The 14,814-nt window shown below is 38.1% G+C and overlaps 1 protein-coding gene across 1 annotated transcript in view; it reads right to left on the bottom strand.

The window, feature by feature from the left end:
* The window catches only part of rnf17 (ring finger protein 17), an 85,330-nt gene that overhangs the window by 51,124 nt on the left and 19,392 nt on the right, over positions 1–14,814 (bottom strand). The window contains 10 exon segments of the mRNA XM_051709858.1: positions 1,042–1,168; positions 4,464–4,635; positions 4,925–5,083; positions 5,162–5,259; positions 6,451–6,470; positions 7,758–7,953; positions 8,072–8,146; positions 9,512–9,588; positions 9,781–9,949; positions 12,106–12,209. Coding sequence (XP_051565818.1) covers positions 1,042–1,168; positions 4,464–4,635; positions 4,925–5,083; positions 5,162–5,259; positions 6,451–6,470; positions 7,758–7,953; positions 8,072–8,146; positions 9,512–9,588; positions 9,781–9,949; positions 12,106–12,209 — 1,197 coding nt within the window.

The raw sequence follows: 14,814 nt of genomic DNA, 5'->3' as shown, positions 1-14,814 counted from the left end.
GATGTGTTAGGATACAAGAGTTTTGGTTGAAAGTACAGAGGTTTGTATGCGAAGTGGTCAACACACGGTTTCCGTTTTGCCCCAGATTGTGTGTTTTGGGGGATGGAGCGGACCTGCATGTGGGTGATAAATATGTGGAGAGTTGGGTCCTGACAGGCGTGATGATTGGCAGGCAGTTAATTCTCAAGGGATGGAAGTCGTCTGATGCGCCCTCGTTTCGTGAGTGGTGCGCTGAGCTGGGTAGGGTGGCGGCGTTTGAGGAGATGGTGTACAGAAGGCTGGATAACATGGATATTTTCATTAGGAAGTGGGACGGTTATCTGGCCTTTTTGGAGGGTTCTCGGGGAGGGGAAGTGGAGAGGGATTAGAGTTTTTTTTTATTATTATTTCTATGTCTAAATATTTCCTGTTTTATTGTCTATTGTGTGTATTTGTCAGTTGACTTCCGATCACTAGAGTGCTTGTTTGTGTCGGGTGGGTTGGAGGGATTATTGCTCGGGGAGAAAAAAAAAGTTTTTATTTCATGTGGTTTGTGGTTGTATTTTCTATTATGTCTGTGTGATTTGCTGTGTGAATCAATACACATTTGTTATTAAAAAAATCCAAAAATTTACCCACGACAGGAGAGTATGTGCTATACAAATTTTTTCTTTGCTACATCTTCCATGGTTGTATTGAAAAATTCTGTTAGAGCTTACTGTGATAAATGTGTGTCGATGTGAAGATGTATAAAGTCTTGTTATTGATGTTGGCACAGGTCAGGTATTTTCTCTTTCCCTCATCAGCGCTGTTCAGAATATCATGGCTCTTTATCTGTTTAGCTTGGTTGAACTGCTCCAAACCGGTATCGGATTTGGGAAAAAAAAAATATCTGTATCGGACTAGATACCGATCCAGGTATCATATCGGTGCCAACCCTAGTTGTTCCACCCAAAAATGCTTTTCCTACCATGACTTTATATTGCTTTTAGTTGTCTCAACTACAACTGGAAAGGATAAGAAAGAGTAAATACAGAACATCTCCATAGCTCAATAGCTCACCAGGTCTGAAGGAATAATGTCTTTAAGAGAACATTTGATGGCCATAGGAGCCCAGCAGCTCATTTCAGACCGAGCAGCTGAATCAGGTTTCCGCAGACACTCGTTCAACCCTTTCAAACTGCCATCACTGAGAGGAAGAGAGAAGGGGGGGGAAGAGAGAGAGAGAGAGAGATTGTCAGTAATGGGTTAATTTATTTTCAAACATAAATGTAAACCTCATGTTAGGCCTGCATGATTATGACGAAAATCATAATTGCTGATTATTTCCTTTGATACTGTAATTGTGATTATTAATTTTGATTAATAGAACTAGGGATGTGCGGAACGACTGACATTTAAACAATAGCAACCCTAATAGCCTTTTCTTAACGGATTTCACCAAGTAAAAATGACTTAACATTAAACCAGTCTGTGAAATAATTCACAGGTAAGCTTAATCTACGAGAAAGAAAAAAATACAATGAAAAGTTATGCGGGATCTGACGCAACTGAGGCGATTATCCTGCACTTGAAAAAGCCCACTCGGCGGGAAAATAACTTGCAAGCATGCACAGATTTAAAGAAGACTCAAATGTGAAAACATCCATAGCGACTTGTTAGACAACGTTTTGAAAATCTTCTAATCTTTCACCACCGAAGTGATTTCCATAGCTACTTTGCTGGTCTTGCAAGAGGACATTTTTCTTTGTGCACCACGAGTGAGGGAATGAGCACGCCAAGATTGATGTAAAATGAAACTTCATAAACATCTGCTTCAGATATCCTCTTTTAAATAATATTTGTATTATTAATTACATTTAAAATGTGTAACATTAACATGACAGTTACTTATGTGCAGCCTTTGCAAAAATATAAATCCAAACATAAGTGTAAAAATGTTGAACAGTTTAATGGGGAAAAATACTGACTAACTAGTAATTCCAGTGTAGGCTAGTGGCATCAGAACAGTTTAGTCAACTAGTCTTGCACATCCCTAAATAGAACTGACATTAAAATACTTATTTTGTGTGGGGCAGTTGCATGCATCAAAACAACTTGAGAACTATGTTCCTGAATTGCTTTATTTTAATTGCAAGTAAAACAAAGTATTCTTCACTAGGGATGGGACGATATGATTATTAGAGCTCAACCGATATGGGATTTTTAGACCAATACCGATTTTAGAGAAGGAAAATTCACCGATTACCGATATGGTGTCCGATATATTGAATTTGAGCTGGAAAGAAAACAGACCTTTTCTATGTGGATTTTTCACTGATTTTGCACCGCTATGACTATGCAAAGGTACTCAGAAGGCTGCTTTCTTAAATATTTTTAATAAAGAATATTTGACATTATTATTCATTGGAGCAAATTCTAGAAATGAATACTGAGAAAATAAAGAATAAATAAAAATACAATAAATAGCTTAATAAACATCAGTACTGTATGTTTAGTATGTCAATTGCTGACCATTTAAATAAAGAATAAATACAAATAAAACAAATAGCTAAATAAACATCAGTATTGTTTAGTATCAGTCAAATGCTGACCATTAAAATAAAGAATAAAAATAAAAAGCTAAATAAACATCAGTATTACCGATATATCGGTGAAAGTATAATATCGGCCGACCGATATATCGGTTGGGCACTAATGATTATCTCATGATTCGGTTCGATATGAGGTTCACAATTCGATATCTCAATTTGATATAACATTTAAACGACAGAATTTTTTATTTTTTTTAAATGCTTGCGCAAAATGCATATTATTTCTAATCAACATTAAGGTCTTAAATACACAATTTAAATGCTCAGTTTAAATAATAGAGTTTCTTATTATACCTTTCACTATAAGAAAAGATCACAACAAATAAGACTTCAAAAATAGTGGACTACATTTAGGCTGATTAGGTGCAGCAACAGCAATAGAACTGAACAGAACCTGTCCCAAAAAAGTATGTGAAAATGTTTAATTTTTTGTTTGTCTTTATTATAATCATATTTTAACTTTTTAAAAATATAAAAATTCTACATTCTATCAATTAATATTATTTCTTGAAATTGTATATAACGATATGAGCTATCAATGTTTATATGTAAAAATATTAAGTTTACGTTCATTTGTATAACAAGCGCTATAATGATACTGTCACTAAGAGTTTAACGAGCATCTCACAGACTTCATTAACGAGAGAGAAGTCTCGGTTTTTTAGTGTATCCGTGCCATGTTATTAAAATAAATATTTCTTTTAAATTTTTTATCTGACTGTAAAGAACAGAAAAGATATTAATAGACATTATTAAAGTGGAGTGCTGGATCTCGTCTTTGATGGACACATATTACATAGAAGAAATGGTCCATTTTAAACAAGCACTTTTCAACAAAACAAGGCAATTTTTCAGGTGTTCCAGTACTTATATTTTTAAAGCTAAATTTAGGCATTTTCAGCACTTCAAGGACCTTGTGTGAACTCTGTAAATAGTGTCGAAAAAAGTGTGCAGTAGGGGCCAAATCAAGCAATTGAGAGCTTATGATGTTTGATGGATCATTTAATTTATGATCACATGGACAGAACACAATGTTTTAAATTTAAAAATATCGAGTTTAGCCTCGATGTGGTTTGTAATTGTTTTGGTTTGCGAGACATCCAAATTAAATACATCGAAGAAATATATCGTCCCTTCCCTATTATTCACATTTTGAATAAACTGTACACAGTATCATTTAGATAGTGAGCATTACTGATATGCCTTTAGACTAATTTAAACATCAGATTTGCCTCTGCATTCAAGCACACAACAGGCCAAAAACATTTCTGTAAATAGAAAATGTTTGGCGAAATGGGAGTATACTTAATGGAATTCTCTAATTGAAACTTTTCTTGATTATACTATTGCGACAGCTGTAATTGTAATCTTGAATACATGCCATGGAACCTAGCAACTAGCAAAAAAAAAAAGTATCAAAAAAAAAAAAAGCATAAATTTTTGTGGCAAATAAAAGGGAGCTAAACATAAAATGTATGCTATGTGGGGGGCAGTGAAAATGTTGTCTATTTATATAAAAACTTGTTTTTATAAGGCCTGTTGCGATTATTAAATAATTGTCTGATTGTGATTGTGCACTTCAAATTCTAAAAAAATTCTCACATTTTAATGCCCAAATAAGGGAATTTTAAGCAAGTATATAAATGCCATCAACGGCACGTTTGTGTGCCTTTCAGTTGAGCTCCGAACATCACTGAGCCACATCACAGAAGTCAACCAGGGGTGCGTTTTCCATACAACAACGTAACTTGCAGCGTAACAACCATATTACAACGCATCGTTGTAGATATTAACTAGCTACTCAAATAAAGCTGGTGCAAATAAAGGATGAAGTGCTCTTTTTAAGAATGACAAACTCATTTCTAAGCAAACTTACAGTTCAACTCTCACCTTGGGATTGTGAGTCCCTTAGTAAAGCCATAGTCCTGGAAGTACACACAAAGACGGGTGACTTCTGAAGCAGGGCATTTAGTCACACTCTGGAAACACTCTTTCTGGAAGAGTTCAGTCACTGTTACCCTACACCAGACATCCTCCTTCCACCAGACAAAGAGCAGAGAGCCTGCCCACAAACATACACACAATCAGATCACAAGAACCTCCAGCACTTTACAATAACATACTAAAAGCATTCCGTTATTAAACACTCAATCTGTATTAGTTCCGTTTGGATCTGACTTGATGTATGATCATTTGTAATCGTCTGTAGAAAGCATTGTCTAAGAATTTTTACTATGTTAACCAATATATTTTTATATGATATCATGTTAACCGTGCTAAAAAAAAACCCTAGTCTTAAAACCTCGTCAGGGCTTTAAGACAACAAACCAAACAGCCCTATTTGCACTTACCTATCTTGATTTCATCACTGAATGTGAAGTGGCTACTCTCTCCTGCGCATAATGTGCCGATCTTTTTAGTCAATTTATGCCCCGACTTGTGTTCCGTCATATATCGTATGTAGAAATGTCCAGGGTTTACAATGTGGCTCACCAAAACGTAGTGCACCACTACAAACATACACAATTCAGATTAAGAAATTGTCTTAATGGCTCATCAAGTTTGGTTGATTGTTAAGAAGCACATACATTTAGGCTGTGTAGTTGAGGGCTTGTCAGTATGCAGCTTGTGATGTCTCCTCTGTACCCTGTGCCTTTCTTTGTGCCTGGGTTCAGGGACTGGGGAACTGCATGCTAAAAAAACAAAAAAAAAAAAACATGGACAACCCATGTATAAAACAAACTGCTTGCACACAGCAACACAAACAAACACAAAGGTCTTGCACTTATTTTCCCAACTGAATCTGATCCACAAGCTTCACGTTATTCTGAATTGACTTCTATTCAGTTGGGAATATTTAAATCTCTCTTTCTCCCTCACGTACACACACACACACACACACACACACACACACACACACACACACAGAAGGCAGGTACGGTGAATGACAAATTCACCATGTAAAATCAAAAGATAAATAAATCATTTTGAAAATGAATAGCTTAACAGACTATAGTCCTGCTTAATAGACCATAGCTCTATAGCGTTATAATACTGTTAAATGCCGAGACATTGCGCAAGCTCCAATCTCCCTGCTCTTGCTCAGAGTGCGTGCGTACTCAAAAGGTGTCCTGTGCAATCGTGAATCGATTATAACGCCATATAGCTCTACCTCTGTTCATTTGTACACATTTTCTGCCTGTGTAGACGTGGTATATTGAGGGAGAAACAATACCAGAGTTTGAGGAATCAACTCCCATTTTGGCTGGTTATTTTTTAAGGAACTGCAGCATAATAGATGGTTAAATTTGTATTTCAACATGATATTGGGTTAATGGGTCATGTGTTTGTGACAAGTGCAGTTTCAAATAGAGATGAGATTGGTTTATGCAATGCAAGTTTATCACATAGGCTAAAAAAAAAAAAAAAAAACAGTCAAGTAATCCAACTGTCATAAAGGACAAACATGTATTTAAAAAAAAAAATAAAATAAAAAGGCTAAATTCGGTTTCATATTATTAATAGATAAATATTTATAGCCGTTAATCATGCACACGTGTGTATGAAGCACCGTCGAATGAGTCTGTTAGACTGAATTTAAGGTTATTATCATCACTGGTTAATTGCTCCAACACCTGAAATATGAAATTTTTATATTACACTAGGGAACAACACCTGAAAAAAAACTTCAAATAAGTGGGCAGAATGTACTGCTGTTTGTAGTGGAAGATAGATTTTTATTTTTCATTTAGCAGAGGCTTTAATAATATTTTTATGGCTACTGTATAGGTCTACATACACAACGATCAGCCACAACATTAAAACCACTTGCCTAATATTGTATAGGTCCCCCTCGGGCCGCCAAATCAGCGACAACCTGCATCTCAGAATAGCATTCTGAGATTATATTCTTCTCACCACAATTGTACAGAGCGGTTATCTGAGTTACTGTAGACTTTGTCAGTTTGAACTAGTCTGGCCATTCTCTGTTGACCTCATCAACAAGGCATTTCCGTCCGTAGAACTGCCACTCACTGGATTTTTTTAGTTTTTTGCACCATTCTGAGTAAATTCTAGAGACTGTGTGTGAAAATGTCAGGAGATCAGCAGTTACAGAAATACTCAAACAAGCCTGTCTGGCACCAACAATCATCCATACGATTATCTAATCAGCCAATCGTGTTGCAGCAGTGCCATGCATAAAATCAGGGATATGGGTCAGGAGCTTCTGTTAATGTTCACATCAACCATCAGAATGGGGAAATAGGGGGTCTGGGTAGCTCAGCGAGTATTGACACCGACAACCACCCCTGGAGTCGTGAGTTCGAATCCAGGATGTGCTGAGTGACACCAGCCAGGTCTCTCTAAGCAACCAAAATGACCTGTTTGCTAGGGATGGTAGAGTCAAATGGGGTAATCTCCTCATGGTCGTGATTAGTGGTTCTCGCTCTCAGTGGGGCGCGTGGTAAGTTGTGCGTGGATCGTGGAGAGTAGTATGAGCCTCCACATGCAGATGAGCCTTTGCGGTGCCATGCACAATGAACCACGTGATACGATGAGAGGACTGACGGTCTCAGAAAAGGGAGGCTTGTCCTCAGCCACCCGGATTGAGGTAACCGCACCACCACGAGGACCTACCATGTAGTGGGAATTGGGCATTCCAAATTGGGAGAAATATAAATAAATAAGAAGAATGGGGAAAAATGTGATATCGGCGATTTGGAGAGTGGCATGATTGTTGGTGCCAGATGTATTTCTGTAACTGCTGATTCTCCTGGGATTTTCAAGCACAACAGTCTCTAGAATTTACTCCGAATGGTGCCAAAAACTAAAAACATCCAGTGAGCAGCAGTTCTGTAGATGGAAATGCCTTGTTGATGAGAGAGGTCAACGGAGAATGGCTAGACTGGTTCGAACTGACAAAGTGTACGGTAACTGAGATAACCACTCTGTACAATTGTGGTGAGAAGAATAACATCTCAGAATGCAATGCGCTTTCTGTTTAAGACTTTGAAAACCCCTGATGTAAAACGTACAACTGCTAAAAAATTATCACCATTCAGGCGGACAGAACTGTTCATGCATCCAATGAAAAATCTGGGTATTTCAGAATTTCCATCATATCATTCAAGTGAAGATTGTATAAAAAAAATTATCCCGCCTTACAAACACACCATTTTCGACTATTTTTGTAAAAGCACCAGTATCTTCTATGATTTCTTCCATGGAATTAGGGCTGTGTGTGCTTTTCTTTTTGGGAATGGGGTCTGCATTTCCTGGAGCAAGCTGACTGGAGCCGACCCAGACCTCCACACCGTTCTCAGACTGTCCACTCTTCACTAGGTTTTGGAAATCCTCCACAGTGACTTCTTCCAAGATACTGTTATAACAAGATATACTTAGTCAAATTGTCATGTAAAATGATACAAATCAGATCACTCAGTAACACTGATTTTTACACATTCAGAGGTTTTAACATGCATTCAGTGGATACTCACACGTCATCATCGTCATTGGCTATTTTAAGGCAGTTATTTATACTTTCAGTAAGACGGTCCTCCTGAAGACAGCAGCTATATTCCAAAAAAAAAAAAAAAAAGGAGAGATTAACAAACACAAAAAACAAACAAGACGGTCAGATGAAGCAAGTCCAGCACAATGTTAAAATGTGTGTGTCGAGACACTTAGGGGAGCAGTTCACAAAAAAAAAATAAATAAATAAATAAAAAAAGGGAATGTCATCATTCCAAACTCATATGTCTTGAATATATTTAGCAGAATGTCTTATCTGCTCTTCCAAACACCAAAAGTTAACAGTATTTACTATAAAGTTATAATAACACAAAAAAGATTAAAGTAGTTCATACACAATACTCTAGACTCAAAACATGTCTGGGGAGCAACTGGCTCCTAAAATAAAACAGCTTTAGTTGCCAAATCATAGAATTTCTCTATTTATATTGTTGTTCAGAAGAACTGTCGTCCATTCTCAAGTCTATGAATTTTGATGATCTATTGCAGTTGTTCATTCACATGAGGATATATAAATATCATTTTACACGGGGGCCTGGGTAGCTCAGTGAGTATTGATGCTAACTACCACCCCTGGAGTCGTAAGTTCGAATCCAGGGCATGCTGAGTGACTCCAGCCAGGTCTCCTAAGCAACCAAATTGGCCCGGTTGCTCGGGAGGGTAGAGTCACATGGGGTAACCTCCTCTTGGTCGCTATAATGTGTGGTTCTCTCTCTCGGTGGGGTGCGTGGCGAGTTGTGCAGGGATGCCGCGGACAATAGTGTGGGCTTCCACACGCGCTACATCTCCACGGTAACGCTTAACAAGCCATGTGATAAGATGTGCAGATTGACGGTCTCAGACGTGGAGGCAACTGAGATTCGTCCTCTGCCACCTGGATTGAGGCGAGTCACTATGCCACCACAAGGACTTAGAGAGCACTGAGAACTGGGCATTCCAAATCCCCCCCAAAAATTTAATAAATTTTTTAATAAAAATATTATATATAAAATTTTACACTTTGCCATTGTTAGATGATCAGCTAGCATGCTGTTGTTCCTTGTTGCATTCTTAAAGCGCAACGCAACTGCATGGTGTTGACAACTAGTTCAGGTAGAACTGACATAATTAATGTAATTAATATTAACTGCATTGAGGGAAATAAAGGGTTTTCTTCTATCCCAATGGCAGCTCGATTTTAAAATTACTGTTGCATTTGCAACCACTGCACTTGCAGCCTGAACCCCAATTTATCCTGTGTGCTATATTTAAATTCATCTGGAGCTATGCTACATGGAAAAGAACAGCATGGATATTCTGCTAAATATATCCTTTTGTGCTACACAGAAGAAAATCGTGTGGGTTTCTACAGATATTTGGGGGGGGGGGGAAGAGACAGAAAGAGAGAGAAATTGATGGTGTTCTACCTGAGTCCTGAACGCAAAGACAGAGCGCTCATGTCGTATGACTCAACATCCACTGGAATGTGTAATGTCTCCAAAATCTCCAAAATGAATAACAAATTAATTAAAAACAAGCCATACTATACCATATTTAAGCAGTATAAAGAGACAAATCCACAAAGAGAGACTTTTGAAGACAAAACAAATCTGCATTCAACAGGAAATAATGTAGAGCAGGTTTTGATCTCTCACAATAAGGAAAACAGAGCAGATGATGTCCAGTGCAGCATTACCTCATCAAGGTTGCAGTAAGTCTCTAGAGAAGGAACCTGTCGGACATGTCGAGCTTTCTGAATGGCTGTGCGCAGTGCTTTTACCCTCTCTTCTATTCTCTTACACTCCTTTCGGCCATCCAAAAAGAGACACTCCACAGCATTCAATTTTGATAACAACATACTCCGCCTGAACAACATTACAATTACACAAAATTTACAATTAAGAGAAACTCACATTATTCCTGCAGGTTTTAAGATTATCCATGACCCTTCAAAGTAGACATACAATTTAAGTGCTATTTCCTACAAACATATACAAATGATTTAGTCGCATTGTAGAGGGCTGATGTAAATAGATCAAAGGGTTTTAGCAGAAAAAAAAAAATTAGATATGGAAGCCCTGATCAACACACATACACGTGTCACATCCAAGATCCTAGAGCAGCATTCTCTCGACATAAAAATGTAATTAATCATACTCAGTGCAGAAAAAATAAATATATATATATATATATATATATATATATATATATATATATATATATATATATATACATACATACATACATACACACACATACACACACACACACACACACACACACACACACACACAGGTGCATCTCAATAAATTAGAATGTCGTGGAAAAGTTCATTTATTTCAGTAATTCAACTCAAATTGTGAAACTCGTGTATTAAATCAATTCAATGCACACAGACTGAAGTATTTTAAGACTTTGGTTCTTTTAATTGTGATGATTTTGACTCACATTTAACAAAAACCCACCAATTCACTCTCTCAACAAATTAGAATACATCATAAGACCAATAAAAAAAAAAAAAACATATTTAGTGAATTGTTGGCCTTCTGGAAAGTATGTTCATTTACTGTATATGTACTCAATACTTGGTAGGGGCTCCTTTTGCTTTAATTACTGCCTCAATTCGGCGTGGCATGGAGGTGATCAGTTTGTGGCACTGCTGAGGTGGTATGGAAGCCCAGATTTCTTTGACAGTGGCCTTCAGCTCATCTGCATTTCTTGGTCTCTTGTTTCTCATTTTCCTCTTGACAATACCCCATAGATTCTCTATGGGGTTCAGGTCTGGTGAGTTTGCTGGCCAGTCAAGCACACCAACACCATGGTCATTTAACCAACTTTGTGCTTTTGGCAGTATGGGCAGGTGCCAAATCCTGCTGGAAAATGAAATCAGCATCTTTAAAAAGCTGGTCAGCAGAAGGAAGCATGAAGTGCTCCAAAATTTCTTGGTAAACGGGTGCAGTGGCTTTGGTTTTCAAAAAACACAATGGACCAACACCAGCAGATGACATTGCACCCCAAATCATCACAGACTGTGGAAACGTAACACTGGACTTCAAGCAACTTGGGCTATGAGCTTCTCCACCCTTCCTCCAGACTCTAGGACCTTGGTTTCCAAATGAAATACAAAACTTGCTCTCATCTGAAAAGAGGACTTTGGACCACTGGGCAACAGTCCAGTTCTTCTTCTCCTTAGCCCAGGTAAGACGCCTCTGACATTGTCTGTGGTTCAGGAGTGGCTTAACAAGAGGAATACGACAACTGTAGCCAAATTCCTTGACATGTCTGTGTGTGGTGGCTCTTGATGCCTTGACCCCAGCCTCAGTCCATTCCTTGTGAAGTTCACCCAAATTCTTGAATCGATTTTGCTTGACAATCCTCATAAGGCTGCGGTTCTCTCGGTTGGTTGTGCATCTTTTTCTTCCACACTTTTTCCTTCCACTCAACTTTCTGTTAACATGCTTGGATACAGCACTCTGTGAACAGCCAGCTTCTTTGGCAATGAATGTTTGTGGCTTACCCTCCTTGTGAAGGGTGTCAATGATTGTCTTCTGGACAACTGTCAGATCAGCAGTCTTCCCCATGATTGTGTAGCCTAGTGAACCAAACTGAGAGACCATTTTGAAGGCTCAGGAAACCTTTGCAGGTGTTTTGAGTTGATTAGCTGATTGGCATGTCACCATATTCTAATTTTTTGAGATAGTGAATTGGTGGGTTTTTGTTAAATGTGAGCCAAAATCATCACAATTAAAAGAACCAAAGACTTAAACTACTTCAGTCTGTGTGCATTGAATTTATTTAATACACGAGTTTCACAATTTGAGTTGAATTACTGAAATAAATTTTCCACGACATTCTAATTTATTGAGATGCACCTGTGTATATATATATATATATATATATATAATATATATATAAACAATCAAACTAAATAAAAATAAGGCAAAACACAATGGATTAAATTTCTAATGTCATATCCCAAATAACACATCTTGACTTTTGTGCCTCATTCTCATCCACATACCTTTTCAGCAGAATGCTCTTTGCTTTTTCAAAGGCTTCATCAATTTCTCCGATAATTCGAGTTATCTCTTTCCTTAATTGATCTTGAATACCTTTCACTAGAGTCTGCATAAAAGTACAAAAACATCTACACAAATCAGCAGCATCACCTATACAGCTGAAGTGGTTTAAATGAAACTTAATATTAGGCCTACAAGGACCCTGTGCCTGCAGGCTTCAGAAGAGAGCCGCACAACATCTGCCCTTTGCCCGTTTGTTTAGGGACCCTTTTCACACTTCCGCATTCACGAAGCAGAAGTCGTCATTGTTGGGTAAACACAACTATGGCCGGTGCCGAGGTGTGTGTTTTCACAGTTCTTAAGTTTTTCCGTCATTTACATTTGGAGATGTTGACCGTAATGTCCAAGTTACTTCATCAACAGTTAAAGCTACACTATGTAACTTTTGGCCCTCTAGCGGTTGAAGCATAAAACTGCAAGTTACTTGCAGAGATAATTATGTGAATTGGGCTTCGGTTCTGCTCTTCAGCACACTGTGTACTCATGGTTACATGTGATCATCTTATCAGAGCAAATGTCACTAATGACATCAAAATTTGCCATAAAAATATGTTTTGAACAGGTAAATAGCATATCTTCTGCTGTCGTTTTGACTTATTGAAAACAACTGTTTTAAAATAAATAATGTTACAAAAGTTAGGAAACACTGACATTTTGATTACTAATACCAGTTAAGGTCAAACAGAGGAAACAATTATAACTTAGCTAGCAGGCTATTCTAGACAAACAGACCAAGCTATTAACTGGTTTAGAGACTGGCATTGTTACCAACATAATCATTTTGTGAAGCTAGACAATGCACCGCAGAAGTGGTCGCTGGTTGGCTAATTAGATAAAGATGTAGCTAGTTTGCTGACTCAAGTTTAATTTTTCCACTGTTCTTCCTTGAAAATAAAATCAAGCACTGCAGTACAACAACAAATAATAAAATGCCCCGTTAGAGTGGCTAATGCTATCGAACGAACTGCTGCCCTAATATAAGAAAGCTACCAGGCTAATTATCAGTCCAATAAAATATTTTACCTGTCCAGCAAGAAAAGCCATCTCTGAGCAGTTTTAAATCCTTTCAGATCTGAGAGTTGTCCCAACCTCCGAAAAGCCAAGCCAATGCTGATTCATGTTTTAATATGGGCTCTGGCGTTTTTCCTTTTTGCTTGCAGACTCTTCTCGGTTCTAGGTTTCTTTAAATTTACAATGGATGAATCCCCAGAGGATTCCTTTTTGAACAATCCATGGTCAACGTTGCTCATTTGTTGTGACTACAAGCTTTCAGCTTCAATCTAATACCACACCTTCCACCGCACCATACAAACACCGGACCTTCTTTTCTTTATTTACAGACGTGACAAACATGCACGGATGAACGACAGAAGCATGCAATTTCCCGGGAAATCCATCCCGACAGCTAGGGTTACTATTATACTTATAGGCTTACAATAGTGATTTGGTTTAAGGCAAAAACAGTTTGGAAGAAGAATTTTTGGTGTACTCAATCATTAATGAAATTTTGTTCATTTACAACAAAAAATGTAGGGGTGGGATGGGTGATATGAGCAAAAGCTTATGTTGCGATTTGAGTCATTTTTGCGCCACAGTTTGCAGGTTACATTTTTGTCTGCTTTTGTAAACCCACACCACAGATGTCACACCTGTTTCAAAAACAAGCTCCTTTTGGGGCCTGGGTAGCTCAGCGAGTATGGAGTCAGGGTGTTCGCGGAGAGTAACATGAGCCTCCACATGCTGCAAGTCTCTGCGGTGTCATACACAGCGAGCCACGTGATAAGATTCGTGGCTTGGCTGTCTCAGAAGCGAAGGCAACTGAGACTTGTCCTCCACCACCCGGATTGAGGTGAGTAACCACGCCACCACGAGGACCTAGTAAGTTGTGGGAATTGGGCAGAAAAGGGGTTACTTTTATTTTTTTTTTAAACAAGCTCCTTTTTATTTTCTTGACTTTTCTGTTGACTATATCAGAATTACTTAAATCAAATGATGGAGAAGTAAAGACGTATTGTGTAGTTAAGTGCACCTCGGCATATTAAAGAGGCGATTCCAGGTGTCTGGATCACAGTGACGCTGCACAGCAGAGTGTGTCAGATGATGGTGGACTGTTGCATCCTCCGCTATACATCCGCTATATATCCGTGCTCAGAACTGGCCCGCAAAATCAGAATTGCAAAGTGTGAGTGCCATTGCCTGACCCAGCACCGTTGAAAGAGAGTTGTGACACTGCTATAGACTTCTGTTGTAACTGGAGAATGCAGAAGTGACGCGTGTCATGGGGCAACCGATATTTCCAAACACTGAATAGTTCCAGCACTGAACCCCATTCATTTCAGTGTTTCTCAAGCACACTTGCTGGCAAGTTGATGAAATGACTGCATTTTTTTTTTTTTTATATTTTAACGCATTAGCTGACCTCTCATGAATCTAGTCAATACTGGTATTTTATGTAGCCAGCTCTAGTTAATATTTATCGTTAGATAATAGCTAGTTAGATTCTAATTGCTGTTAGCTAACATGAGATGCCAGATGTCAGTTGGCCTACATTTACCTCAAATTAATTGCAGTTATTGTGTTCGTTAACAAAGTTTATCTTCGATGATTAGATTGGTTGTTAAAGTTAGCAACACTTAGTACAAGACCATACC

The sequence above is a fragment of the Myxocyprinus asiaticus genome, chromosome 11, assembly GCF_019703515.2.
Source record: "Myxocyprinus asiaticus isolate MX2 ecotype Aquarium Trade chromosome 11, UBuf_Myxa_2, whole genome shotgun sequence".
In the NCBI taxonomy this organism is placed as follows: Eukaryota; Metazoa; Chordata; class Actinopteri; order Cypriniformes; family Catostomidae; genus Myxocyprinus; species Myxocyprinus asiaticus.
This window is presented reverse-complemented; position numbering and strand designations above follow the sequence as displayed.